The following is a 25,583-nucleotide window of genomic DNA, read 5'->3' as shown; positions in this document are numbered from 1 at the left end:
CTTTGGCTTTTTTTGCATTCACTCTAAAGCCACATCTGAGGGGAACAGACATGGCCAGCTCACAAATATTGACTTTCCAATAACATAAGAGTGCACAGCAGCCTATCATATGGCTCAAATTAAAGCATTATGACATAATAGAGCCAAGTCGGGGTTAAGACCTCATTACTGCCACCCGGGGCCTCTGCTTTCTCTCTCTCTCTAAACCTGGCAGCTATGGGTTCTGGTTTTGGACCTGCTCCACTCTAATTGAAGCAGCAATATGGAGTAATTGGAAGAGGGGTACGGTGTTACTATGCTGAATGTGGTCCAGTCTGCGTTTTTTAGCGCTTAACCCAGTAATAAGCTCTCAAACCAGACCGCACCGTCCCATTACCCTTTGAACTGCAGCACAGAGACAGAAGAGAGATTTAAACATGGGCGCGCACACACACACACACACACACACACACACACACACACACACACACACACACACACACGCACACACACACACACAAACACAGGAGCACACTCCAAACGTGATACATGGATACATAAGTATACAGAGATTGTGACTGTGTGCAGATTATAATAGCCGTGAGGGAGTGGGGGAGAGTCTGGCAGAGGCTAAGAGGACAGAGGACCGTGTCTGTTTGTGCAGCTCTGACCACAGACACAGAAAAAGTGGTTTCTTAGAGCAGTATTACCTCTTGATTATTTGCGTTAACCAGTACTTAGATTTACTGCCTGAGTAATGCAATCTGACTGGTAGTTAAGCTCTTGCAGCAACTCGGGGCAGGGAAGCCAGGACAGAGTTGCTGCTCCCTCTTGGTTTCCCCGGACTGGACCAATAAAAAGCATGCAAGCTCTGCCCCCGAGTCGCTGTCTCTCCCTGTATCTAACCCTCCCCATTGGGGAAACATTTGGAAACAATCAGTACTGTGTTTTAAGGGAAGTCCTTTCCCCTATCAATCCCCCTAGATAAGGTATCTATGAACCTGGCTCTGTGGCCCCGCACACGGAATTCATCACCTCTGTTTCCTGTATGCTGTTTAGGGGTCCCCTCATTTTCACTCCTATCTGTGCAGAGTGCAGGGGGCACATTTTGTCTGTGTGCGCACACACACGTGCATGTGTGTAGAGGAAAAACAGCACTTTTTTGTTTCATTTATTTGTTGTCCAAGTGAGCTTTGTAGACAGCTGATGAGGTGTCTTGGATTCGAGAGTCAGCAGGTCTTGTATTTTCCCTTTACTCCTTTCCTCGTGTTACCTTGGTACTTTCCCCACATTTTCTGCCTAAAGGATTGTAAATTAATAGGAGGTTGTCTCACATTGTTACTCAAAGGTTCACTCAACACAGTCTAACCTTAAAGTATAGCTCTGAGGGTCTTTTGTAGGCAACATAAAAAAATAGAAATTCTTGTGGTGAAATTAACTCAAGCTGGTTAACTTTGGTACATGCCACCCTATCTTCTCTCATTTCTGTGCTTGCTTTCCTCTGTAAATCAACACAGAAAAGTCTTAGAAATAAAGACTTCGACAGTGACTTTGAAAATACCTTGTTCTGGCAAATATTGCAGTGTACATCTTCCTCAGTGTATGCATTGTGCTATAACAGCTTTGTATTAAATGTGTGTTACAAGGCAGCAGCGTTTATATCCTGCCGATGAGTCAATGCACCTGCATATAAATTCTGTTATATCTGTGGCCGTCTAGACGTTTGTCATTGTGTTATTGAGTTTGCCCTGCTTGTGTGTCCGATCAGGTCAGCCTCCTTTTTTCCCAGCTCAGAGTGTGTTATTATGTGTGTGTTTTGCTTCCCACTGGGAGCAATCAGCTGGTCAGATTTTTGTCTGCATCCCAACAGGTTAGATATAATGGGGGGAGAAACCTACCACCCCCTGAGCTTTTCAAACAGGTGATCTCCTCCTTCCTCATCCCTCCTTTTCCTGACCTCCTTCTTCAGTCAAACAAGACTTTCCATTCACTTAAGATCTAATAAGGCCTGTGACCTTTGCTCTGCTTGGATGGACCCCTGACGAGAACCTCCTTCACCTGGTATTGTGCTGCTTGCTACACCTTCCAACTGGCATAGCCCCCACTCATGCCCAGCCTTTGTCCTTCTGCAATTCTGGACTTTGTTCAGTTAGTTAACCTAGCTTCCCCTCCCTGCTGGGAACTCAGACAGAGAAAGAGGGAGGAGGAGGGGAAAGGGGGGTCAGCGCTAAGGAATGAGGGGGAAATCAGAAATTAGTATACTTGGGGAGAGAAGAGTAGCCTCTGGAAATGGGGAGGATATGACTGCCCTTGCAGTCATATGGAGGAATCCTCTCACACTTTATCTCACACTCTCTCTCTCTTTATGAATGTGCCTCACACAAACAAGACAAACACAGGCCTCTACCAGCGACAACAAACAACAGATTAACCCAAAGAAAGGGATTACCCATCAACTGAGAGGCAGGGAGACAGACCCCAGCTTGTTTTGTCTTTGGAAGTTGTGAATGGACATCACTCCCGTCAAAGACAATCAAAATCCAGTAACATTGAATGGAGAGCTCATCTCCCACACAGACACCAGGAGAGACAAAGGCATGCGGTTGAAGGCATTATTGGCCTGCACACTCTGCACCATGTGAAGGTAGTTAGAGGCCAGGGGTGTTTTAGTAGCTCAGCAGGTTAAGGCGCATGATATTTACTCACCATGTTTGAAGCAAATTCAATTCAATTATAAGATTGATTAAAGAAAAAAACATATATAAACAGATGCCTATGTTGATCATGGTAAATCAAGGCAGGAAAGATGTAATAATAGTATCATTTTGAGTGTTTTATACAACTCAATTGCCAGACAACAATGTTGATATAGGACATTTCTAAAAAAAAAAAAAAAACCCAGATCAGATTCAATGCTACCATTTTCACCTTCTACAATATCTGCCCATCGAAACTACAGTATGGATACGGTTATGATCAAGTTATAATTAGGGCTATATCATAAGTGGATTAGTAGAATAGTGTAGGAATCTGATCATACACTGCAAGTATCCTCGTACCCAGTTGAAGCAACTTGGAAATGAAGATGAAAGCTAGACATAGCTAGGTATGTTCTGTGGTTGTTGTGACTGGCCGCAGTTTGGCTTTTAAGCGATCAATGACCCCGGAATACTAACTGCTCAATTTTTTTTAATGGGACAAATAAATTGATTGATTGAAATAGTTTGTCCTAGACCCTCATGCTTTTTAATCCACGTTTATATTCTATACTAAGTATTGGTCTTAGCCCAAATCCATCAGCATATTTACTTTTGGCCCATACCTCCAGCAGTTATTGTACCCTCAGGTCATTCTAAAGTGCCCCACAGCTCAGAAGTGTAGCTGTATTTATGATTAAAGAGAAAATAATTAAAGGATATGTGTTTCTTCTGCAGCATAACTTAACAGTCTCTTGTCCAGAACATTGTGGGTACAATTGTGACATATTTCCCTCCTCACACTATCCGGTTGGACACAACAGATTTTAATGGTCTTTATTGTCTTCTGTACAATTCATTAAAGTGCCAATGAGACCCAAGTGTATGCTGTGAACAACTCCTTCATAATAACAGTGTCTTGGCAGCCAGTGCTCTTCTCGTGAGAGAAAACAGGTCCCACAGTGATATCAGAGCAGCCGTTGTGTTCTTGCAGCACAATGCATTGACAACCGGCATTCACATTGCCTTTACCGAGGCAGAACTTTTTCACTTTGAATTTCTAAAAAACGATATGTGTGTGTACGTGTGTGTGAAAATGTGAAGATGTGTGTCCATTGAGAGGTGCGTGAGTGACAGTGAGGTTCATCCCTAGCGCTTGCCTTTCTAAGCACTGCTGTGGGCAGGGCCATCTCTGCTGACAGTGGATGGGATGTAGCAGGGGCTCGGGGATTAAGGGGCTTTTAGGAGGACGGAGAGTGGCTCTTTCTCCCTCTGACAGAGAGAGGTGACGGGCCGTCACCGCACAGGGGACAGGCGGACAGCCAGCCAGAGACATCTGCATTCATTCAGGACAGGGGCTTATCCGTGCACAAAAAACACGCCCTCTCGAAACGCCCTCCATCCACACTCTCACACTCTGTCTTACGCACACATGCACGCATGCACACATAAGAGTGTATGTAGACACACACGCAAAACACAAAACCCTGATTCCAGGATCGACCTTCCCCAGAGTTCACACTGTCTGGCCATTTAAAAGGCAAAGGGACAGTTGAACTACGGTTGCAAGACTGCCTGAAAACTTTGCATGTTAGATTACTTTGTTGTTTCTGCTGTTTTGTAAATATGATAAATCACTTGCTGGCATCTCAACCAAAGGCTCTACAGGATAAAGTTTCATCATAAAATGTCTTTTGGAATGTCAAATTGGAAATGTTTCTGATCAAACATCTTGTAATTCAAACACACAATGCAAACTTCTCAGTAGTTCATTAGAAATGCAAGATTTTCAGCTGACAACACTTGAAATGATGGGTCTCCTCTGGGCCAGGCAGCTGCCTCTCCTCATTCCATCCTCCCATCCTCTCTCATGACTGTGAGGTTCAGGAGACAGGCAGAGCAAGGAAAGGCCCTGCCCAGCCACCTAATCCTCCTTTCCCATTCACCATCACTGCTAATCTCCTTCACCACCTCCCCACCACCACCACCAACACTATTGCCTCCACCTTCACCTCCGCCTCTCACTCAAGAGGTGCACAAAGGCCCTAAAGCGCCCCTGTCCCGCCCCACTCACCATCCCACCCCTTCTCGCACCCCTAACCTGCTCCGCCCATCGCCCCTACAGCAGGAGGCACCCAGTTTTCTAAGACCAGGATCCATAATCCCGTGGGGCTGCGAGTTTGGGTGAGCCTAAAGGCTCATTGAGTGCTGGATAACTCTTTTCCTGGATTCTAACTCTCCGTCTTATTGTTGCTGCTGCTGAGAAGAGGACAGACACAAATGGAGTTTGAATTTCAATGTGCCCAACAACTAAGAGAGAGAGACAGCAGAATATGGACTGGTGGGCATCCAGGCGTTAAAGAGTATTTTCAAGGAAGCCATGGGAAAATACATGCAAATACTGTGGGCAATTGCAGGCCACCTCAACCCTATTCTGTCACATGAAAGATGGAATGCAATATTTTACAATCCCTATTTTTATTTTTTGTTTCATTATTTGAGTGAAATTGTTAAATAAAATCTGGGAAAATCAAGTACTTAAACCTGTATTATTTGTTTTTGTTTTTTTAAACCTGTTACACAAATGTACGCCAAGACCATGTGCTAAACTTTAGTAATAAAACGGGTCATTAGCTTTATTCTGCCGGGTCACAAGGAGTGTATTCACCAGGGTTGAAAGGTCACTTCACTTTCCATTTAGATATTCAATGCCATTTGGATCTATTTCAAAACTCCCATTCTTTTTATATTTGGTGTTCTTTCCACTACAAACTAAATTAAATACATTTCTTATTGTAAATAAATCCAATCTCGTTTCAGTTTGAATATTAGTCAACAGAGTGGTTGGTATGTTTAAAAATATTTATACTGACACAGATAACATCTAACAAATTATTAAATTAATAAAGAAATCCTCAAAACAAACACAATTTAATTTGTATAAAAAGCATAAACTTACTAAAAGCACTTACTAATAGATTTGTCTCAGCTCTCAAACACACACACATCCATGCACTCACACTCATGCACAGTTTATAGAGCATTACTGGCACAGTTAGCAATCCAGTTCTGCATACAACAAAGTAGGTGAGCATCTCAGCCTGACAGACCCGTGCTGTTGCCTCTCTACCTCTCTTATTTACCGAACCTATCTTTCCCATAAGTCACCATTCCTGTATTCATAAAGCATCATGGACGCAATAACTCACTCTTCCCCTTTATGAATAAAGCCCCCAAATTTATGGTGATGGCTCTGAGGAACGGTGGCCTCCCTGGTGACAAACTTCCCCCAGTCTGTCACGACTGGCCTGGGCCGCTCAGGGCCCTCCATCAAATGCTCCAGATGGGAGCGCCACTTTAGCGTTCCCTGGTCGGTGACATCACCTCGCCGCGCCACACAGAATTGATGATGAAAGCAAACATATCTATCTTAACTCACATTTACCAAATCAATTTTATTTTTACAGACCCTCCGCAGGCTTATTGGCATATTGACGGTTTGCAGGCGGGAGGGGTGAGCAATGGGTGAGGGATGGTAAACGAGTGGGCATGGGAGAAGAGGGGGTAGGGTCAGAAGGGCTTAATGGCGTTTACCATATTTAATGCAGAGGGATGTCATCACTGAATATCCATTCTGAATAATGTGGCATTTCATCATAAATTCTTTACAACTTATTTACTTAATGGAAAGAGTTATTGCTTGCTGTCAGGGTGGTAATTAAACACTGTGATACAGTGCTGCCTCGCCAGGATCCCATCTTTCCCCTCAATCCCTCCACCCGCCAGCCCCCAGACAAACACACACACACCCACATCCCAGCTCCTCAGCTTTTTAAATACATAATATTATAATTCAAGCTTCCTATAAATTACCACCAAATTAAAATTCATGAAACCTCTTTTTCCTTTATTTCCTTCCCTGGAAAAAAAGAATAACCCAGAGAGCTTGTTCAACCAGCTGTAAATCTCATAGAGAGGGATAGATACTTTTTTATTAAGATTCTGTCTTGGGCACAAAGAGAGATTTTCTTCACTTGAATTTGAGAGCCATTAATATATTACGTCTCAGCAGTTGATAATGAGAGAGAAGTAGGAGAAATGTAGTCCAGAGTGAAAAAAGAAAATATATATATATTTTGGTTTGGTCTGAGCCAAAACCACTGAGTCAGAGCTGATGGGCTGGAGTAATGCTCTATGATGCAAACCCAACGAGTCCAAATCCAAAACTATTTATATGAGCCTACTGTTGATACTTTACCAACAAGTTCAGCTTTAAAGTGCATCATTGAAATAGACTTAGGGTTTAGGGAGACTCTAGACGGAGAAGTAATGCTGTATTGAATCCTCTTTTCTTTTTAACCTGTGGCTTTTCACTTCACAAACTGCATGGTCAGCAGTTCTTAATGAGCTTGGTTCTGTCCTACAAAAGGGACAAAAGCCTGAATATGAAGGACTAAATCCTCACATCCAAATTAGCGAGGATCTATTTCGGGAGACTTAACAGGGCTGATACTCTGCCAGCCCCTTCCTCCTACTCTATTAAACCGAACTAGCATGACACTGACGGAGACCACGTCTAACCTTTGACCTTGTCCTGTGACCCTGCCTTCGATTTTTGTGCTGGCTGACCAATATGTGATTTGCCAATGGCCGCACTGGGTCCTTAACCAGAATGAAAAAGGGATTTATGGCTTTTCATTTTAATTGAGTTAAGAGCACAACCTCGACTCCCTTTCTTTCAATGGCACTGAGCTAACATTACATCACTGGCCAACAAACGGCAACAACAGCCTTGTGGTCACTGTGCTAAATGTAAGCATGACGACATGGGAAGAAATAAAAAGAGGAGCTATGTGAATGTTACAGTGTATATTGGCCAAGGAAAGCCCCCTTGCCAGAAAGTGTGCTACTACTGTTGCAGAAAACCCCTGTACAGTAACTGCAATTTTCATGTTTATACTTGAACCAAAGCTCTGTTATTAGTAAAGCAAATATCTCTAGCCTAGCTGCCATGTCATGTATCCCCAAACCATTGAAAAATATTGTGTCCACTGTAAAAAATGGCTGTTATACTTGATACTATAACAGTTGCAGTGCACTTAATCCTGTCAATCATCTGTGTACAGAAGTACCGACTCTGCAAAGCCATAATTTTGGATTATGTTAAAAATATGCACATCAACTCTTCTTCATTTATTATGTTCCTACCTCCCAGCCTTGAGTGGGGTCTTGGAGACAAGGCATGTGCTCTCCTTCATATGGTCCAAAGCGTTCCCCGATGTTTACCCTCCTGCGGCTCCAGATGCCCAGGCCTCCGCCTGGAACTGCTGAGTCTCGTAGTTCAAAGTCCAGAGGAATGATCAAATCTTCTTGGGGTAAAAATATGCTTGGGTGTTGGAATGACAAGGGGTCCTGGGGTGAATCCTCATCATCAGAGAGCGGAGGGGATGCTGGGTCCTCTGCCAGAGTCGAAGAAGGAGTGGGATCACCATCAGAGCCACACACATCATCTAAGATGTCGGACGGGTAGAGGGCAAACTTATCGTCACCATCGCCTGTGGAAGACAAAGAGAGAGTCTCTACGTGAGGGCGATGCTCATTGACATCCTTGTAATTGTTGGATTATTAAAAATCAACACTTGCACCAATGTTCTTTAATAAGTTCCTGACAAAACTGACAACTGAGAAAAACATGTATATTTATCAACTTGATTAGTTAGCAGAAGACAGGAGGTCCAACAGATGTGAAACAACTTGAGTGAGTGTCATGTGATTCTGTTTTCATTGAGCTCAGTAATAAAGAGCAGGAGAGCATGAAGGGAGCACACAAGTTCCTTAACTCAATATTTTTCTTCTTTTTTTAGAACCTAATCATTGGGCATGTTCCTGGCCTAGGAAACCCCCGACAGACACATTTAAATTCATATCAAAATTTAAAATATGACTTTATATGTCACAAACAGGCTTTTGGAGTTAACAAAACCCCCTCAGTTTGCCATTTGTTTGAGCTGATGCCAAGGTGGGTAAGCAGGGTCTGTTCAGCATTGTACTGCTCTGACTGTTTTATATTTCCTTTTCCTGAACTCTTTCTCCACTGTACTGTGAAAACAGAGGGAAGCACACTAGGGTTAATTGTGAATAGAGTGAAACAGGACATAGAAGTATGACCCTTGAACCCACAGTGGGCTTCTTCAGAGTGGCACACGTGGCTGGTGGAGCTTAATGGTGGAAGAGGGATTGAACCATTCACAGTGTGCAGGTGGAGAAAAGTAGCGCTGTTCTCCAAAATAGGTGTAATGACAGCAAAAACAGATAAACATCCAGACAGACAGGTAGAAAGAAAGGTTCACATATCAGGTGGGTTCCCAAACAAGCAAACAAACAAATCAAGACAGCAAGCTGAAGAAGACGCTATCTAGGAAAACTGACTGCCTGCCAGGTGTCACATGGAGAGACAGAAAGACACTCAAAGCCGGAAATGATTCACAGGAAGCTGCCGCTCTCCCAGAGTGCATCTGAGATGGGCAGTGTGTAACGCAGGCTGACAAGCCACAGTGCAAGGGGGCTGCTAATGAGGCTCCTGCCCATCCCTGGGTTGAGGAACATTCCTGAAGGGCTGCTTGTGTGACACTGTACTGCTGCGCTGTCAGCCATGGAACCTTTGATCCACACAGATACATACACACACTTCTTGTTCACTGGTCATGAAGTAACCGTGCTTCTGATTGACTGAACGGGTCACTGTGATTGGCCACAGGTGGTCATAAACTAAACTGAGAGATTAACTCAAGACCTGGACAAAGTCATTGAACTTTTTCATGTGCTCTCACCTTTAAACTGCCACAACCTCTGACACATTACTTGAAACAGAAAGATAAGCCAGGAGCTTTCAAATATTCTTAAAATATGTGCAAGGTCAAAGCAGACTGTCTGGTGAAGGAATGCAAAACTGTCAACTACAATGTAAGTTGGACATGAGCTGTTTTCCTCTGCAAGTTAAGAATCATCACTTCTGTCAAAATGAGTGTTTGCTTGCTTGGGGGGGGGGGGGGGGGGGGTCACTAAAACACATAATGAATCAGCTGTCTAATGCAGTTATTTGGCTGTGTTTTCTGTGTTATGCTGTATGTTTGAGTTTTTGTTGACCAGATGTACAACTTAAGTATTTCTCGTAGTCATTGCCCGTAGCAATACCTTATCACAGTGTCTGTGCAACTATTGTGTTTGACACACGCCCTGTGTGGGCCCAGCGTGTTTGAGGATAAAGTCTTTTAAAGAGACTGCTGAGCCGGGTCGGGCATGAAACCCAATGTGGCTCTGGGAGTCAACGTAATGATTTTCAGAACGGAATAACGCAGTTATAGTCCTGGATGTGAAGCTTGCCATATGGTAGAAGGACAAGAGCTTTTAAAGGTAACTGTATCCCTGCATTGCTGTTACTCCTCTGACATTTCCCCCCTCACACTGGTCTCCAAGTTTATATTTGATTTAGACCAGAAATTCCCCTAGTCCAGTGGCCTCAGCGAGAGCATTTCAGCTCATAAACATATATGTTTCTGTAAGGTAAACGTTAGCCGAAAGCAAATATGCCATGTTCGGAGTTTAAAAAATTGTGGTTTCATGTGCAGATGATTGATAAGTCAAAGACTGTAGCTGGGCTTAGACGTGCAGGGCGGTAGAGACACTGAACACAGATGATCGGATTGGTAGGTAAGTGTGTGTGAGTGTGTGTGTGTGTGTGTGTGTGTGTGTGTGTGTGTGTGTGTGTTTGTGTATTTCTGGGTGTCTCAGCCTACTTAAAGCAAATAGTACTGTTTGTTTGTTCAGTAATGGACATTACTTCATCACTGCAAGCTGACGCCCTTCATCAAAGGGGGAGCGCTAAAAGACTTCTGGGTAGAGAAGGGGAACTCCAGCTGGGAGCAGCACCATGACTTCAACTGCATTATCAACACAGATGGCATATCATGATAGTGCAAGAAAGCAAGTGTGGAAAAAAAGAGCAAAACTTTGATGTATCTGAAAGACAACACAAAAGATTGAGTGCAAAATAATGAGGAAAACAATATTATCTCCCTATCAAAATCACTCATGGGCACACACACACACGCACGCACACACATGAACACACACACACACGCACACCCCGTGTATTTTAATGCGCTTGAGACAAAATTCATTAATTTTTATTAGAAGGGAAAACATTTGTTCCCGGGCCTGCTATCTGCATGGGTGGAATGATTTTCACCTCTGCCATGAGGTGTTGGGCGGACTCATACATCACACGATTACCCCGAGCAGCGAGCAGGGCCGGCATCATCAGGGAGTGAATTAAAGATGATAGAAAGAGCTATTAATCACTGTGACAAAGCCCCTAATGGAGGTGTGACCCAGCCACTGCCGACGGGACGCCAAGGGGACGCACCCACGGGACAAATGGATACATATGTTTACAGAGAGAAAAAACCTACCTGTGGACACAGTTAATGCCCCCTTCTCTATTTTTTTCTGCACCACTGTCTTTCTTACTTCTCCGCTATCCTCCTAACAATTTTGCATCTTTTTGCCACATTTACCTATATTATTCTTGATTATCTCTCCTATATTTTTTATGCGATTTCTGTTTCAATCTATTCTATTCTGCTTGCTTTAATTGATGTTAATTTGTAGGTATCATATAATATAGGTACCTTATATATATTTCTTGAATAGCCTATACAGTCAGCCATGAATATATACTAACATTTTCTTGATAAAACTTTAACATATTTTGCAATTATTACAAGTATATTTATGGAAAGCGTAATTAAAAAAAGCTAGGAAAAATTATATTTTGGAAACAACGGATGAAACTGAATTCATATCCCAGTTCCTCCACTGGATCTCTGCTTGCAGTATCCAATGCTAGACAAGTGATAACAGTGTAACGTGTGGACATTATTCATCTCCTTAACCTGAGCCCAATTCACAGACCACTTCATCTAGCCAGATACAGAGGTCTAACAGTTGACTGATGGGGTCTTAGATCATGAAATATGGAAATGAACTCCTCACCTTATGAGGACTGGCCCTCATGCTTATCTATAGACATCATTTGTTGCCTGTGATAACAGACAAATGGGACGGGGTGTTTGCCCTTGTACTGCAGGTCAAACGTAATTACACATGATCCCCTCCATTAGTCATCACATCCAAATTTCAAAACTGAACTCTTCATCATTCCTCTGCTTTCAATGTATATCTCTACCTCTACATTTACACATATATACAGTATATATATATATAGAAATATTTCTTTTTTTTTTCATGGTTACTGGACTACTTCCCAACCAACTTAGAAATTGTTTGGATGATTTAAAATATGTGGGAGGGCAAGATCATGATTGCTGTTATCACATATTGATTAATTTGCCTGAAAAATGAGGATACCCTGAGAGAGATGTAGGCATAGACATCTGGGAGACAACTCATTGTGTCTAAATTCAAAAGAAAAGAAAAATTATTTTCTTTAGTTGGTTATTTTTTACACTCTCACAGCTACTGCCAAACATAAAATGGCTGCTGTTGATTGGTAAGCACGGTTAATTACAGTGCATCAGTTTGTGCCTAGATTCCCGCAGCAGGGTGTATAGGAGAGCGTTTGGAGCCCCAAGCCCTCGGGAGAGGCAATAAGCTTCCTAATTAACTCCGTCTTTGTGCTTAATGGAGGCCTTAGCGCCGCTTTTGGGGAGTCTTTTGGTTCCCGGGTCCACTGGGGTGACTGTGGTACTGAGTGATACAAACCGTAAACACTCGTAGCCTTAGGTAGCTGTATACATACAGTCCTGGTCCATTGTGATCATAATGCATCTCTCAATAATTGTTTCATCGACCAAAAACAATTCAATTGCAAAGAGTGCCATTTCCAATTAAAATAGGACATCTGTCAATCTGTCCCATTTTTTCTTTATCAAAATGTAAAATATATTTAAAACATAGGATTATATCTACTTTCAAGTTAGCATGTACCTGTTTGCCTGACAACGCTGCAGGTACTGTATTTTAAAAGCCATACATGCAGTTGTACTCAAATCTGCGCATTCATCTCCTGACAAACAGGCACTCTATATTGTTAACTGTTTAAGCATGCACACACACACTCACACACACCACAGAGTAACAAGAGCAGAGCTCTTTACACAGTCTTAATTAATGAGAGCATTGTCTATGTTTTTTCACCCCTGTGTTAGTCAACTGCTCCCCGTTGCAAATGGAAAACACTCCATTAAGGGCCCTGGGCCGAGTTACCAATTAACATCGCACAACAAACTGAAACTTAGAGCTGGTCCCTCTGTGCACACACACAGACACCTAATTAATTAGCATTAGTTGTGATTAATAATGAGGGTCCTTTAATGGTAAATCTGCAGCTCCGATGGCAGGCTGACACAACAAAGGCATCTGTGTGCGCGGCAGGATTTATCTGGGGAGCTGCTCTGGGATTTTAACATGTTTCTCACAGGCCTGACAAATGGCCTATTAATTATCTAATGTTGTCTGACAACAGCCGCTTGATAAAGATGTATGTTTGGACAGGGTGAGGAGGGGAAGATACAGCAGAGGAAAAGGGAGAGGTGTGTGCTTGAGTGTGTGTGTGTGTGTGTGTTTGCATGAAGAAAGAAAAAAATACAGTGTGTGAGAGCGAGGTGAGACTTACAGAAACTGTAGAATATTGAGTGACACACACATGCATACAAACAAGAGCACACAACTATTTCTTTCTTGATACATTTGGAAATGGCTTCTACTTCTGTGAATGTCTGGGATAATCAATATGAAGGATTAACAAAGCACATTTACTTTAAATGAGATGCAAATTAATGAAATCTTGATGAACACGTAGATGGAATATGCAACACACACAGTTTACGTCCTAAAACCACAATCAATACCATCAACGGGGAAGCCTCCACATCAACCCAACCAGTTCATATCATTAACTCTCTAACAACATGGAGCATATGGGCATCTCGCTCCCTTTCTATCCTTTTCCCTGGTTTAATCTCAGTCCTGACTCTAATTTGCAGAGTTTATCTTCTGCCTGTATGTTGACAGGTGTTCCTAAGTGGGATGCCAGTTGCCAAACCATTTATATGATAGTTTGAGCCACCGCATTTGGCCTAATGAGATAGGATCCCAGTCGGACGCTAACTCAAGCCTGTCAAATGTAAAGCAAACAGAATAACAACCCAGCACTCACATTGTTTCCACAAGCCATACATCAGCCGGGGCGTAGAGGGAGGGCCCTCCGAATCACACACTGACCCCGGGATGGAGAAAATGAGGGGAAAGAGTGGGTGAAAAGGAAAGAGGAGGGGGTAAAAGAGGGGGGAAGATGGGATAGGATAATACTCTAAGTGCATTAAATCTAGGTTATAAGGGAACTGTAACATCATAAGAAACTATATTGTGAAATCATTTTGACTTAATTATTTGAATTAAGGGAAGTAATTAATCCTGAAATGTTTGTGCCTCTCAGTATTCTGCAAGTGCATTTGTGCTTACTTGATTTCTGTATGAATAAAAACATTTGCTTATGGTATGCAGTCAGTGACATATGAGTGTGTATCATCTGCAAATACACACACGTTTGAAAGTACTGATTTGGCTGTTTTCTCCCCTGAAGTGACACGTAGAGAGATTGTGTTGATAAAGGTCATTAATCCCATCATCTCTTCTGTCGTCACTTCTCGTTCAATAACAGTTCGGCACCCCCCAGTATGTCATACATCCTAAGATTTTGATGAGCTTGTTCTACTGGAAGGTACCAAGAATATCAAACATCAGCATATCAATAATCAGAAAAAGGCATTATGTGGAAAGCCCCATATATTACTTGATCCAAAAGAAAAATTAAACGATAATCCCAAAGTTATATTGGTGACAATACAATACATGTCAATGCAAACATACGTAGATGCATTCTCTACCCCCGCCCTTCTCTTCTCTCTCCCTCTTTCACTTTCATGTCATGGCTAACTGCCATTGGGCCCTAATATAATTATGGCTCACAGTTGTGCACATTTGAGAAATTGATTCCTTTGATGAAATGTGAGCGAGGCAGGTCTGGGCAGAGCAGAGCACAGAGAGAGACGTATATCCAGAGTGGTTGCTGCCAGCCCCCCCTCTGGCCCCCTGGGTACCACACCGCCAGCCCAACCCGGCCCAGGCTGTCCCAGTCGTTAAAAGAAATGATAGCATATGTGCTTTGTTTAAGTTTGATGTCTTCATAATGCATTACACAATTAGATTGATTTGACAATTTCCATTATACTTGATAAAATATTTATGTAGGCCTGAGGATGGTAGTTCTTATCAAAGGGGCGGATCTACAGTGCAGATGGGAGCTCTGGTCTGCAGCGGGAACGACATCAGTCAGTTAAAGCTGGGCGAAATTGTAGACAAATCCAAGCTGACTACTTGAAATTTGTATTTGTAACATAAAAATGTGATTTTGTAAGTCATGCCACAAAGCTCGAGCTCATTCACGTGTTTGACATGAATAATGAGGCACACCTTATTGAGATCAGATGCATGAAGCCGTATTGTATATCAGTGAATCAATAACCTTGTCCCTATATGTTTGCATCGTGTGCTATACAAACACTGAACGCTTCAGAAAAGAAAAGCCTGGTGGGCATTGAGTGTGTTATACCGTTGGCCATGCTCCCAACAGAAAATTTTCCATCAAAAGACAATTTTTGGCTACACAAATTTCCGGCTACGGAACATTAGCTTTAGATTTGCCTCAGTTGAAACCTGGAAAGCCAGCGTGAACTGTATATTGGCATCAGAGAAAAAATACACACTGCTGTTTGTTGTTAGCCCTATGGCTTAATTTATCTCGTCAGGGGGTTGGATCACGACCGGATACAATACCTCATATGAGGGACATAACTCATGTGTGTCCCATGTCCACTGTAATAAGAAAACTTTTTACCATTTGAGTTTATCTTTCCCAACTTTCTGTATCAGCTCTGTCAATTAAAAAGGGAAGGCATAAATGCCAATACAGTAAATAAATAATTTTAAGCGATACATTCAAAGTGCTCAATGGTGAGTCTCCTTCACCCTTCTTTGCTCCCTAATTTTCTCTTCCTTTCGTAACCTGGATGTCTCCCTCTTTCTCACCTGTCTCCCTTCTCTCTCCCCTGTTCCCTTCACACCCTTTCTACGAACCTCTCACCGTGCACAGCCACCCCACATCCATCACAGCCCAGAAATTTAAGAAGCCAAATTGGCCTCATCTGTCTCAATGTTGGATGCAGATGGAGTTTCTTCTGCTGAGGGAGGTGCAGTTAGTCACCCCTGCTGCCCCCACCCCTTCAATCTACTGCCTTAAAGCCAAGCCAGCCTGCACCTACTCAACACTATAGATCTACGTTATGAGGCCGGCTGCTGGGATAAAGAGGGCACAGCGGTGAAGTGACCACAACACTGACCACACGCGCTCTCTGCTTCATTCAGTTTTCTCTCAATCACATTTTTCTTTTTTTATTTTCCATCTTGCCTTCATTCTTGCTCACTTTATTTCGTTTATTCACTCCCTTACTCGTGCTTACTCATATTGCCACACATACACACACACACACACAGTGGTGGTGGCCATAGAGCAGCCTGCAGTATATACTCTGAAAGCAGTCTGGTCAGACCTGGCTCGTTAATAAAGACCCTAAATGAGGCAGCATGCATAAAACATGAAGCACCGCGTGCTGCCGTAATGAACTGCTGCTCCATAATTGCATCTCAGAGCCGTAAAATGAAGACAAAATATTTGAAGAGGGATTCTGTCACCTCTCTGCAGACGCAACACTAATCACAGGCGTTCTGCGGGGCCCTTGGGGTCTACCCATGACAGAGAGCAGGGGCTAAACGCCCAGGGCGGCGACATTGGCAACACCCTCCAAGTAATGGGACATAATTGAATAATTGCTGATTAGAAAATAGGGGGAGAGGTAATAGTATAACAGTGTCCAGTGTGTTATCTGAAATGATCCCATTGGGAAGGATATGATAATATGGCACAGGAATGGATAACAAAAAAAATATATTGACTGTACTGTACCCAACACCTACTGGGAACTTATTCCATTCATTTAGGGGTCAGTTTATGTGCCAGATATTATTGTTAGGGATAACAGATGAGATGGTGTAAACGCTGGTTAGAAAATTGTTGTTTGTACCTGTTTGGAGAACCAGATGGTTGAATATATAAGGAGAGGAACAGCCAGACAATCTGTTAGTCACAGGAAACTAAACTGAACTGACCAAAAAAGCAATCAACGTGTTCAAAATTACATATTGATTTATTGAGAAATAATAACATAAAAAAACACAAACCAAAGAGTAGTGTCTAAATACACAGGAAACACACACGCACATGCACACACACGCACCGAACACACACACACACACACACACACACACACACACACACACACACACACACACACATGCACACACGCTCAAAGACAGGCAGGCCTCCAGATGAGAGATTGGAGTCCCACCCAGGGGTGTCACCCAGACAGTTAGAGAGTTGCTGTAGTGACAGGGTGGCTGCGGTGACATAATGAAGGTTCTGCGGTTGTCACAGGGGGTCAGTTGTGATCACACTGCCCAGCCGGGGGGGTTAGGGACACGTATAATGAATCCCACCAATGACAAATGGCCCTCAACTCAGGGCCGAGGCATCTGACAAACTCAAACTCATCACCTGGACACCTTAAACACACACACACAGATACACACACACACACACACACACACACACACACACAAACACACACACACACAGACACACACACACACACACACACACACATACACACACACACACACACACACACACACACACACACACACACAAATACTATGTGAAGCAACAGAGAAACCAACACATTCTGTCAACAACTGACATATCTGCAGTGTATAATCAGGGTGCTACAAAGCTGCATAGGTTTTCCATCTTCTCTAACAAGCATCTCTTTGTGGAGGAACCTTTAGAGGTTTAAAAGGCCTTTGCTCCCATTGCTTTGCTCTGCTTCATTTAATGAATCCTTTCTCTCACCTCTGGCTACTACTTGAAACTGTTGAAAAAGAGCCCTTAGTTTTTTTGCTGTAGAACCACAGTGGCAGGTCAAAGATTATCAATACAGGCATTGTTTAACATGCACAATGGGTTACATGAATTCCGAAAAGAAATCCCTATTGCACTATTCAGAAGCATGAGCATATACAGACTGCACAAAAAGAAAAACTTGTACAGATTCAACACAGAAGGTACCGATATCCTTTAAAAAGCTGAACTCAATCAGAAACTGGGTCTGTGTTTGGTAAAGAAAGAAAAACGAACTATTGGAAAAGCAGGAGTATTTTAATGTGACAAGCTGACCACCTACTACCAACCTGACATCCTCCATTTAATATTTTTGGATATGAATAGACTTTGTCTGAGGGTTGCTTTTCCACTCTTAGGGTCTGCTTGCCTCGAGCACTACCACAGCAGCAGGCCAATTCCACCTTAACTTTGTTACAGAACTTGTTACATACAATAATGTCCGTGGCTACAGAGACTTTCCAAACCACAGTGTGACATGTGGAATAGACGCGGGCATGGAAAGGTCCAGGAGAGGATGTTTGTTTAATGATTGTTGGAAGGCTAACAGTCAGCCCCTCGCCCTGAGCAACAAAATCCCCCTCGGAGCAGTGAAGCTGTTTATGTTATTTGTTATGGATGTCAATTTCCCTCTATTTAGGAGGTGATTTAACCAGGCAATATACAGTTGGATTGTGCTATTGTATAGGGATTGTTGTCTCTGTTTGTAATGCACACAGCTCTGCATGGGAGTCTGGACCTACAGTAACACTGGGGGTCATTGTCAAGACTGAGGGGGGCATTCAGCTTGGCCTTCCACTTCAAAGTTGTATTTTAACATAAGAATGTTAAGACTTGCTGATTTTTTTCATCGTAGATTTTTCAAAATGTTATATACTTTGAATTAAATAATTTAATTTATTTTCTTTACTTTATATACGGTATGTCATAAGATGCGCAATTAATTTCCTGAAATTGCTAAGACATAGCATAATTAATGTATGTAGATTGGCCAATTTATGTATTAACCTGTATGGATGACAAATGTGCATTGCAAAAAAACGTCCTTGCATTCATTTCCCTCTTCCCCCTTATTTTGCGGTATTCACAGTCAAATTTAGAAAAGGATACGGCAGGCTATTTTATTCTTACTTGAATTTTATGCCTGTAAGAGAATGTGAGTGAGTGTGTGTTCTTGTGTGTGCATGTGTAGGGGGGGTAGACATAAATGGAGAGTGACAGCTGCCAAATGACAGTGAGATTGAGGTGGGAATGCAGAAGGACAATGAGGGAAGGAGAGGAACATGACAGTAGCAACAACTCAGATTAGCCCGAGATGTCTCTCTCTCTCTCACACACACGCACACACACACACATGCACGCACACACACACACACACGATCCAAAGCACATCACCGATCCTACTCCGCGCTCAGGGGGGTAGATGGAAAACGTGGTCCTATAACGAGTGCTCAGTGTCTCACTCAGACAGATGAGAAGGATCACAGAAATCCCCTGTTTCTTCTTCCTAATTCAAACAAACAGGGACTCTAAGCAGAGCCACATGGCCTCCCTTAATGACTGACATTTTGTTTAAGAACCATCCATAATGACCTGGTTTGAATTTAAATACTTGGTGTTTATTTCACAATGAGCTGCCAATATTCACCAATGAGAAATTCCAAAGTGCTTGAGTGACTTGAGACGGTTGACTTCATGCTTTTTCTCTCCGGTTTTCCTGTTTTGTACATATTTGGAGTGGCATGGCTTGGGAATTAATGGCAGATTGCCTGACCATGAACATGTAAAGCATAAAGTAAAGCAGATTATCAGGAGATATCTTGCACTAATTCATTTGATATGGCATTATTTCTACAATTTGGTTTGGATCTTTGGTATGATGGACTTAAATAGCACTTAAATATGGTTATTTCTTTACAGCTCTATTGACTGAGCAAATTTGATGCATTAGAGCCTGTTATCGTTTGCTGAGTCTAATCAGCATTGGCTAACATTGTTTTATATCTGTGCTTAGAAATGCACTTAATTTCAGAATAATTGTGTGTGAAAATTCAGAAAGTTTCAACTGAATGTATACATTCAAAACATTTAACGTTAATCTTAAAAGGCCATGTTGGTTTTTATATACCATCACTGTCTGTAAAAGAAAAACATTTGAAAAGAACTGTATTGACTAGGGAAATAAAGCAATTACAAATCACAACAGCACAAAGATTAAACTTCTTTTGAACCACTTGATACATTGACAATCCGGTAAAAAAGCACCAGGATGGAAAGCATCCCCCAAAGACATTACAAGTGTTGCAGGCAATTAATAATCGCCTCATTTGAACCTGCTGACGCCAAAAATCAATCAAGGTCCACTTTTTTTTTCATATTGACGGACTGCGTTGAGTGAAAGAATGCTAACTCTAAACTAACAATGCCAAAGCCATGTACATAGATGGAAATCAATTGTAATTAAAAATGAACAAGTGTTCCACTTTATATACTCAAAGAGTGCATTGGTCATTAAATACATTTTCATCAGTTATCAGTTAAAGGTTTTAAATGAAGTACATGGCTTCTGCCTCCTTTGGGATAGCACTCAATGCTTCCACACTGAAGTTGCAAATTTACCCATGCTTGCTTTGCAATCAAAAGGCAGTTAAATTAAGTATCAAACAATTTAATGTTATGTGTCACTCTCCAAAACGATTTGTATTAGAAGCACTTAATTAAACTTTCAAATTCAAATGTACTAATCAGTTTGCAGCAGAGTGGGCGCTTGTTTTTCCCACATGAAACGCCACGGCTGGCCAGCCCGGCCCATTGTCTGCTCATTAACATGAAGGTGTGATTTGCATTTCCTGATGGACTGTTCCAGTTTTTAATATCCCTCTTTCTGCTCTTACATCAATCATGGAAGAGGGAGGCCACCATAGGCCACTATTAACCCTCCAAATCTGCCACAAAACAAATATTACAAGAGTTCACTAATTTGGAGATCAAAAAGCCACTTGTCCATTATATAATTGAAATGAAGGTGGAGTGTTGCACTTCTGAAGAGCTCTATAATTACCAGCTGTTAATTGCACACTTGTGGTGTCTCACTTTTAATTAAAAAGAGCGGCTCGTTGCTGGACGATAAGCAACGTTGGAGAGGCAGTGGTTTAATCAACAAAGCGGGAGGAATTTGTTTCTGCTGTGGCCAGCAGCGGGTTGGAGAAATCTTCAAATAACCCAGGGAGATTAAAACGTGTCCATTAGGACCAGTCAGGTTTTATTTGGGGTGGCAGGAGCGAGGTGCATTTGAAGTCGTCCCGCTGCAGAGTCCTCTGCGAAGCGCGGCTGGGGGTGTGGGTCTAATCAGCCCGCTGCTGGCCCTGAGCACTCAAGTGGAGGAATTGGACCCTGCTGGTGGTGAGGGAAGGAAGGGAGGAAAGGAGGGAGAGGAGGATGGATGGAGGGAGTGGGGAAAGAAAACCACCCCCATCACTCTCTTCTCTCACTTTCTCTTTTCCTGCCTAAACCTGTTCCTTGACTTTGTTTTGTGACTGGTGTTACGATGAGCCAAAAAAACCCTTTAAACTACACGTCTTGCTTCTCGAATTGGCTGTTTGTTTCACACATTACTCACTGAAGGACAGGCTGGCACTCTGTAGCATGAGATATCTCTCCAGGATGTGTCGGAGCCCTTAGACAATACACAAACAACCTCAGGTCCCTTTTGGACATACCGGAGAAAGCCCTTCCACCTATTTCATGACCTATTGAACCATGGCAGCACAATATAAACTAAGAACAAAAAAAGAAAAAACTTCTTTGCTTGATAGTCCCAACATGTGGCTATAACTCACACAATGTTTATATGAATGAGACAGTTACCTTGGTCAGCAACTCTGGACTCATGCCAGGCCTCCGAAGGCCCTCGGTTCACCAGTCGCATACAGTACACGAGCACCAGAGTCCGATAACCTCATCCACCCTTTCTCTGACCTCTCCGCTCCCTTGCTGATAAAAATGTCTGCCAGGAAGTGTCCTTCACTACGCTTCCTCCCTCTCATGCTCAATCAACACCTGTCACCACAGCAATCAGCACTGTGATGTGAACGCACGGCCTGAGAAGAGGTGCTGGCACATCCAACTCACAGAAATCCTAAATAATTTGAATCTCTTCTAGGATAAATATTAAAAAAAGTCCATACATTTGGATTATATGTATAAAATGTAGATCCAATAAGTAATAACCGAATCACTGGGGGCTTCCCAGACCCCCTGAGTGTTGCAAACTCTTTTAGATAAAGGGTTCTGGGTTTATCTAAGGAAACAGTCGCTAGGGCGAGGATGGTCTGGCCTCACTGACAGATTAGTCCAGCCCAGGCCCACTTCCTGCCTGCTGAGGACACTAATTAGAAGGAAGGACTGACACCACAATAAGAGCTGACAGTTGAGTGCACTTAGTACAGCTTCACACAATCCACCGCTGTATTAGTACAGCAGCCGAGCCATAAATTTCATCACATTAGCTCGTGCTTATCTGATTTGACAAAGTTAACCTGGATGTTGTTTCGACAGAAAAGTACAAGGGTAGCTCTGAAAGAAACTGTGAGGGCGCTGATTTATCAGTGGAAGTATGCAAAGTGTTTTATTTGAAATTTTATCGTCCTCACCCCCCACCCCTTCTCCATCTCTCTCTCTAGCCCCCAACTTCACTCCACCCCCATCACCACACACACACACACACACACACACACACACACACACACACACACACACACGCGCACAGAAGGAGACAAAAGTCATTGTGAGCCTGGCCAGTTCCCAGTGTCGATGACATCCTGTTTACAAACACGTTGAACAGTGTTGCAGGGGTCATGGTCACTCACACCCTAACTGTGTCTGTCTGAGTCTTATATCTTATCCTTCTATTCAAATGACCTTTAACCTAATAAAGCAATCAACATGGCTACCACTGGAAGAAAAAATGAGCACTCAAAAAGGTTGTTGCTCACTTGGCAACATTCTGCTGCAACAACTGGAACCAGAAGCATGTACATGCATAAAACAAATGATGTACGAAGGAGTGTGAAAAGCGTTTGCACACACACCTGAACTAACCACAAGCATCTCTATTATTATAATCTCAAAATCACCAAATGAAGGAAAAATGTGCTATTACCCAAAGGGCAAATTTACAATATAGTAACACGTACGTGGATGTAATGGGCTGAGCTGTTTTACAACACCAGCATGAGCTGACCTATTGTTTTATTTTGAGAGGTGCTGGCTGCTTTCGGATTGTTTTACACAAGCTGGGAGAATTTTATTCCAGAGGAGCTCTGCGTCGTGTGGAGTGTGTTCAACTGAGTCAGACAGAGAGAGGGAAAGAGAAGGAGAGACAGACAGAGAGAGAGAGATGTATGTATGCACATGTGTGGCACTCTTGTGTAACGACATTAGGAGTGCATGTTGGGGCGGCTGAGCTTCTGTTGGGTGTTTATTCATCAGGAAGCTAATGTCTCCCCCACTGACAGCCAGCAGGGGTCTTCAGGTACAGGAAGTTGCTACGCACGCTTACCTGATGCACCACTATCTAACATCTGGTTAATGCAGCCTCATTTTTTTCATAATTACCTAATGGAACAATATTGCATCTGTGTCTCTTTTTACACACTAACTGTTATGTACCAAGTATATGACTAAAAGTTACACTGATTATGTTAACGTGTGTCCTCTTGTATACACACTTGTACTTGATTCTACATGCATTCCTCCGTCTCTGTTTCTGCATGTGAGGTAAAATTGGAAAAGCGGGCATTTTCTGGGGCTCTCTGTGGCTGTGCCAGCAGGCGGAGCAGTACGTCAGCATGGGTCGAGCGCCACAATGTGCCTGTCAGTCCATGGGACGTCCCAAAGGAGAAGGGCAAGAGACAGCCCCCCAACCTTGCCCATCCATCATCGTGACACCGCAAGCTGCAGTCATGGGAAACCCACCGCTGGCCAGTCGCTCTGGACCAGAGCTGGGAGGGGAATGGGGAGACGGACTTGCCATCCATTAAAAACACATTGTTTTGTTTATTATAACTAGTTAATGAGGTTGAAGTGAAGCTTTGCTTTGTTTTTCAAATACTTCCAGAGGGGATTTGGAGGCAGACTGCCCCGTTGCTGGGTTCGGGCGAAACAACTCATAAGGGCCTGGGTGTTTTATAATGGATGTCTATAGATTTTATGAGAGTGAAGTTGGCCACGTTAGGAGTGAGATCCTTGGTTCTTGTAAAATGAATCGTTTTTAGGGCTTTTCTCCATATGCTGAGCTCAGACACTGAAAATCTTTTTCTTCAGTATGCCATCCCTTCTTCCTTTTCTCCAAACCGCTCCGCTGCATTTTCGTCCAGGCCCGCAATTCATGAATCCAACAGAAGTCTTGTTTTTGACTCTTCAGCCAACATCAACAACAAGCATAATTGTTTAACCATGGTGGCTAGCAACTGTGTCCCTCTTTGTCAATCTTTCGAACCAGTCAAAGGGTAAGGATGGAATAAAATACATGTTTAAAAATAAAAGAAAACAAAATGAATGTTGCATCTTTTGTCAATGGGTACTGGACCTTCTGATCTATGATGCGATGTATTTTTACAAAGAAAAAAAAGGAAAGAAAGGGGACTGTTTCTGTTGGGAATGAAAAGTAGTGTGCGTTAGCAGCATCAGTGGTTTGTGGAGCCAGAGGCCCCCCTGTCTCCCTGTCTGGCGGAGATATGAGAGAAGGCCCACTCCCTGTCCGGCCACAGCAGGGGCCTGGGCTGCCCGCTGACATGCCTACTTTAATTGTTAGTATTAAATCACTTGCACTTTAACTCAAGATACTATCTGCCAGGCGTTAAGATCTTTTACAGTAGTGTGTGTGCGCTGCTTAAATGTGAAACACCCTAGAGTGACAGATATTTACTGTATGCCAGACAGTGAGGTGTGTGCATGTACGCAGACATCGTCAGATTTAACAAACACACCTACGCGCGCACACACAGACACAATGGAGTCCTGTATTGGAATGATTGTCGGTGAGTGGACAGACAGGCAATCGGACTGCACCCCACCCTGACTGCAGGCCACCCGTCAGTCACCAAGCACACCGCACCACCAGCTACACCATCAGCTGTTTGCTTTAGGAAGGCGGCTCAGAGCCAATTAAAATACACTTAGAGCTGTGTCCGACTTGTGTTTGGAGAGATAATATGTGTCCAGAAGTCCAGTCAGCATGGTGTGAGCGAGCAGGCGAGAAGGAAGCACTCAGAATGCATTGCGTCATAATTGCAGAGACAAGATACTCATCTTTGACTCTTTGCTAAAGTAAAAAAAAACAAAAAAACAGCGCTGTGCTTGATTCCAATTTGTATGCCTTTCAGAAAGAATAATATTATCTCTGATTTCATGGTTCCCCAGACGTTTATTCTGCTTTAAAAAAATATCGGCCTGTACATTAGACAATGTATAGATATCATTTTAACTGTCAAAACAGGATCACTGGCACACTGTTTATGTTATTCTTCCAAGTCCGTGAAAAAAAGAGTCTGAAAGTGTGACTGAAAACATTAATCATCAAAAATTAGTAGCCTAATGCACAAATGTGAAACATATGGACTTACCATTATATGAAAATACATACAGAGAGGGGCAATATGTAGGGAGTGGGAGAGTAACACACACACACACACACACACACACACATACACACACACACACACACACACACGCACATACACATGCACACTCGC

The 25,583-nt window shown here is 42.8% G+C and overlaps 1 protein-coding gene across 12 annotated transcripts in view; it reads right to left on the bottom strand.

The window, feature by feature from the left end:
• The window catches only part of mecom (MDS1 and EVI1 complex locus), a 133,195-nt gene that overhangs the window by 86,025 nt on the left and 21,587 nt on the right, over nucleotides 1–25,583 (bottom strand). For all 12 annotated transcript variants that reach the window (XM_083914615.1, XM_083914623.1, XM_083914620.1 and 9 more), the window contains exon 2: nucleotides 7,884–8,230. In XM_083914615.1, coding sequence (XP_083770741.1) covers nucleotides 7,884–8,230 — 347 coding nt within the window. The remainder of the gene's footprint in view (nucleotides 1–7,883; nucleotides 8,231–25,583) is intronic.

This window comes from Echiichthys vipera, assembly GCF_963691815.1.
Source record: "Echiichthys vipera genome assembly, chromosome: 5".
Taxonomy (NCBI): domain Eukaryota; kingdom Metazoa; phylum Chordata; class Actinopteri; order Perciformes; family Trachinidae; genus Echiichthys; species Echiichthys vipera.
Note: the sequence above shows the minus strand (reverse complement) of the source record. Positions and strands in the feature narration are given on the sequence as shown.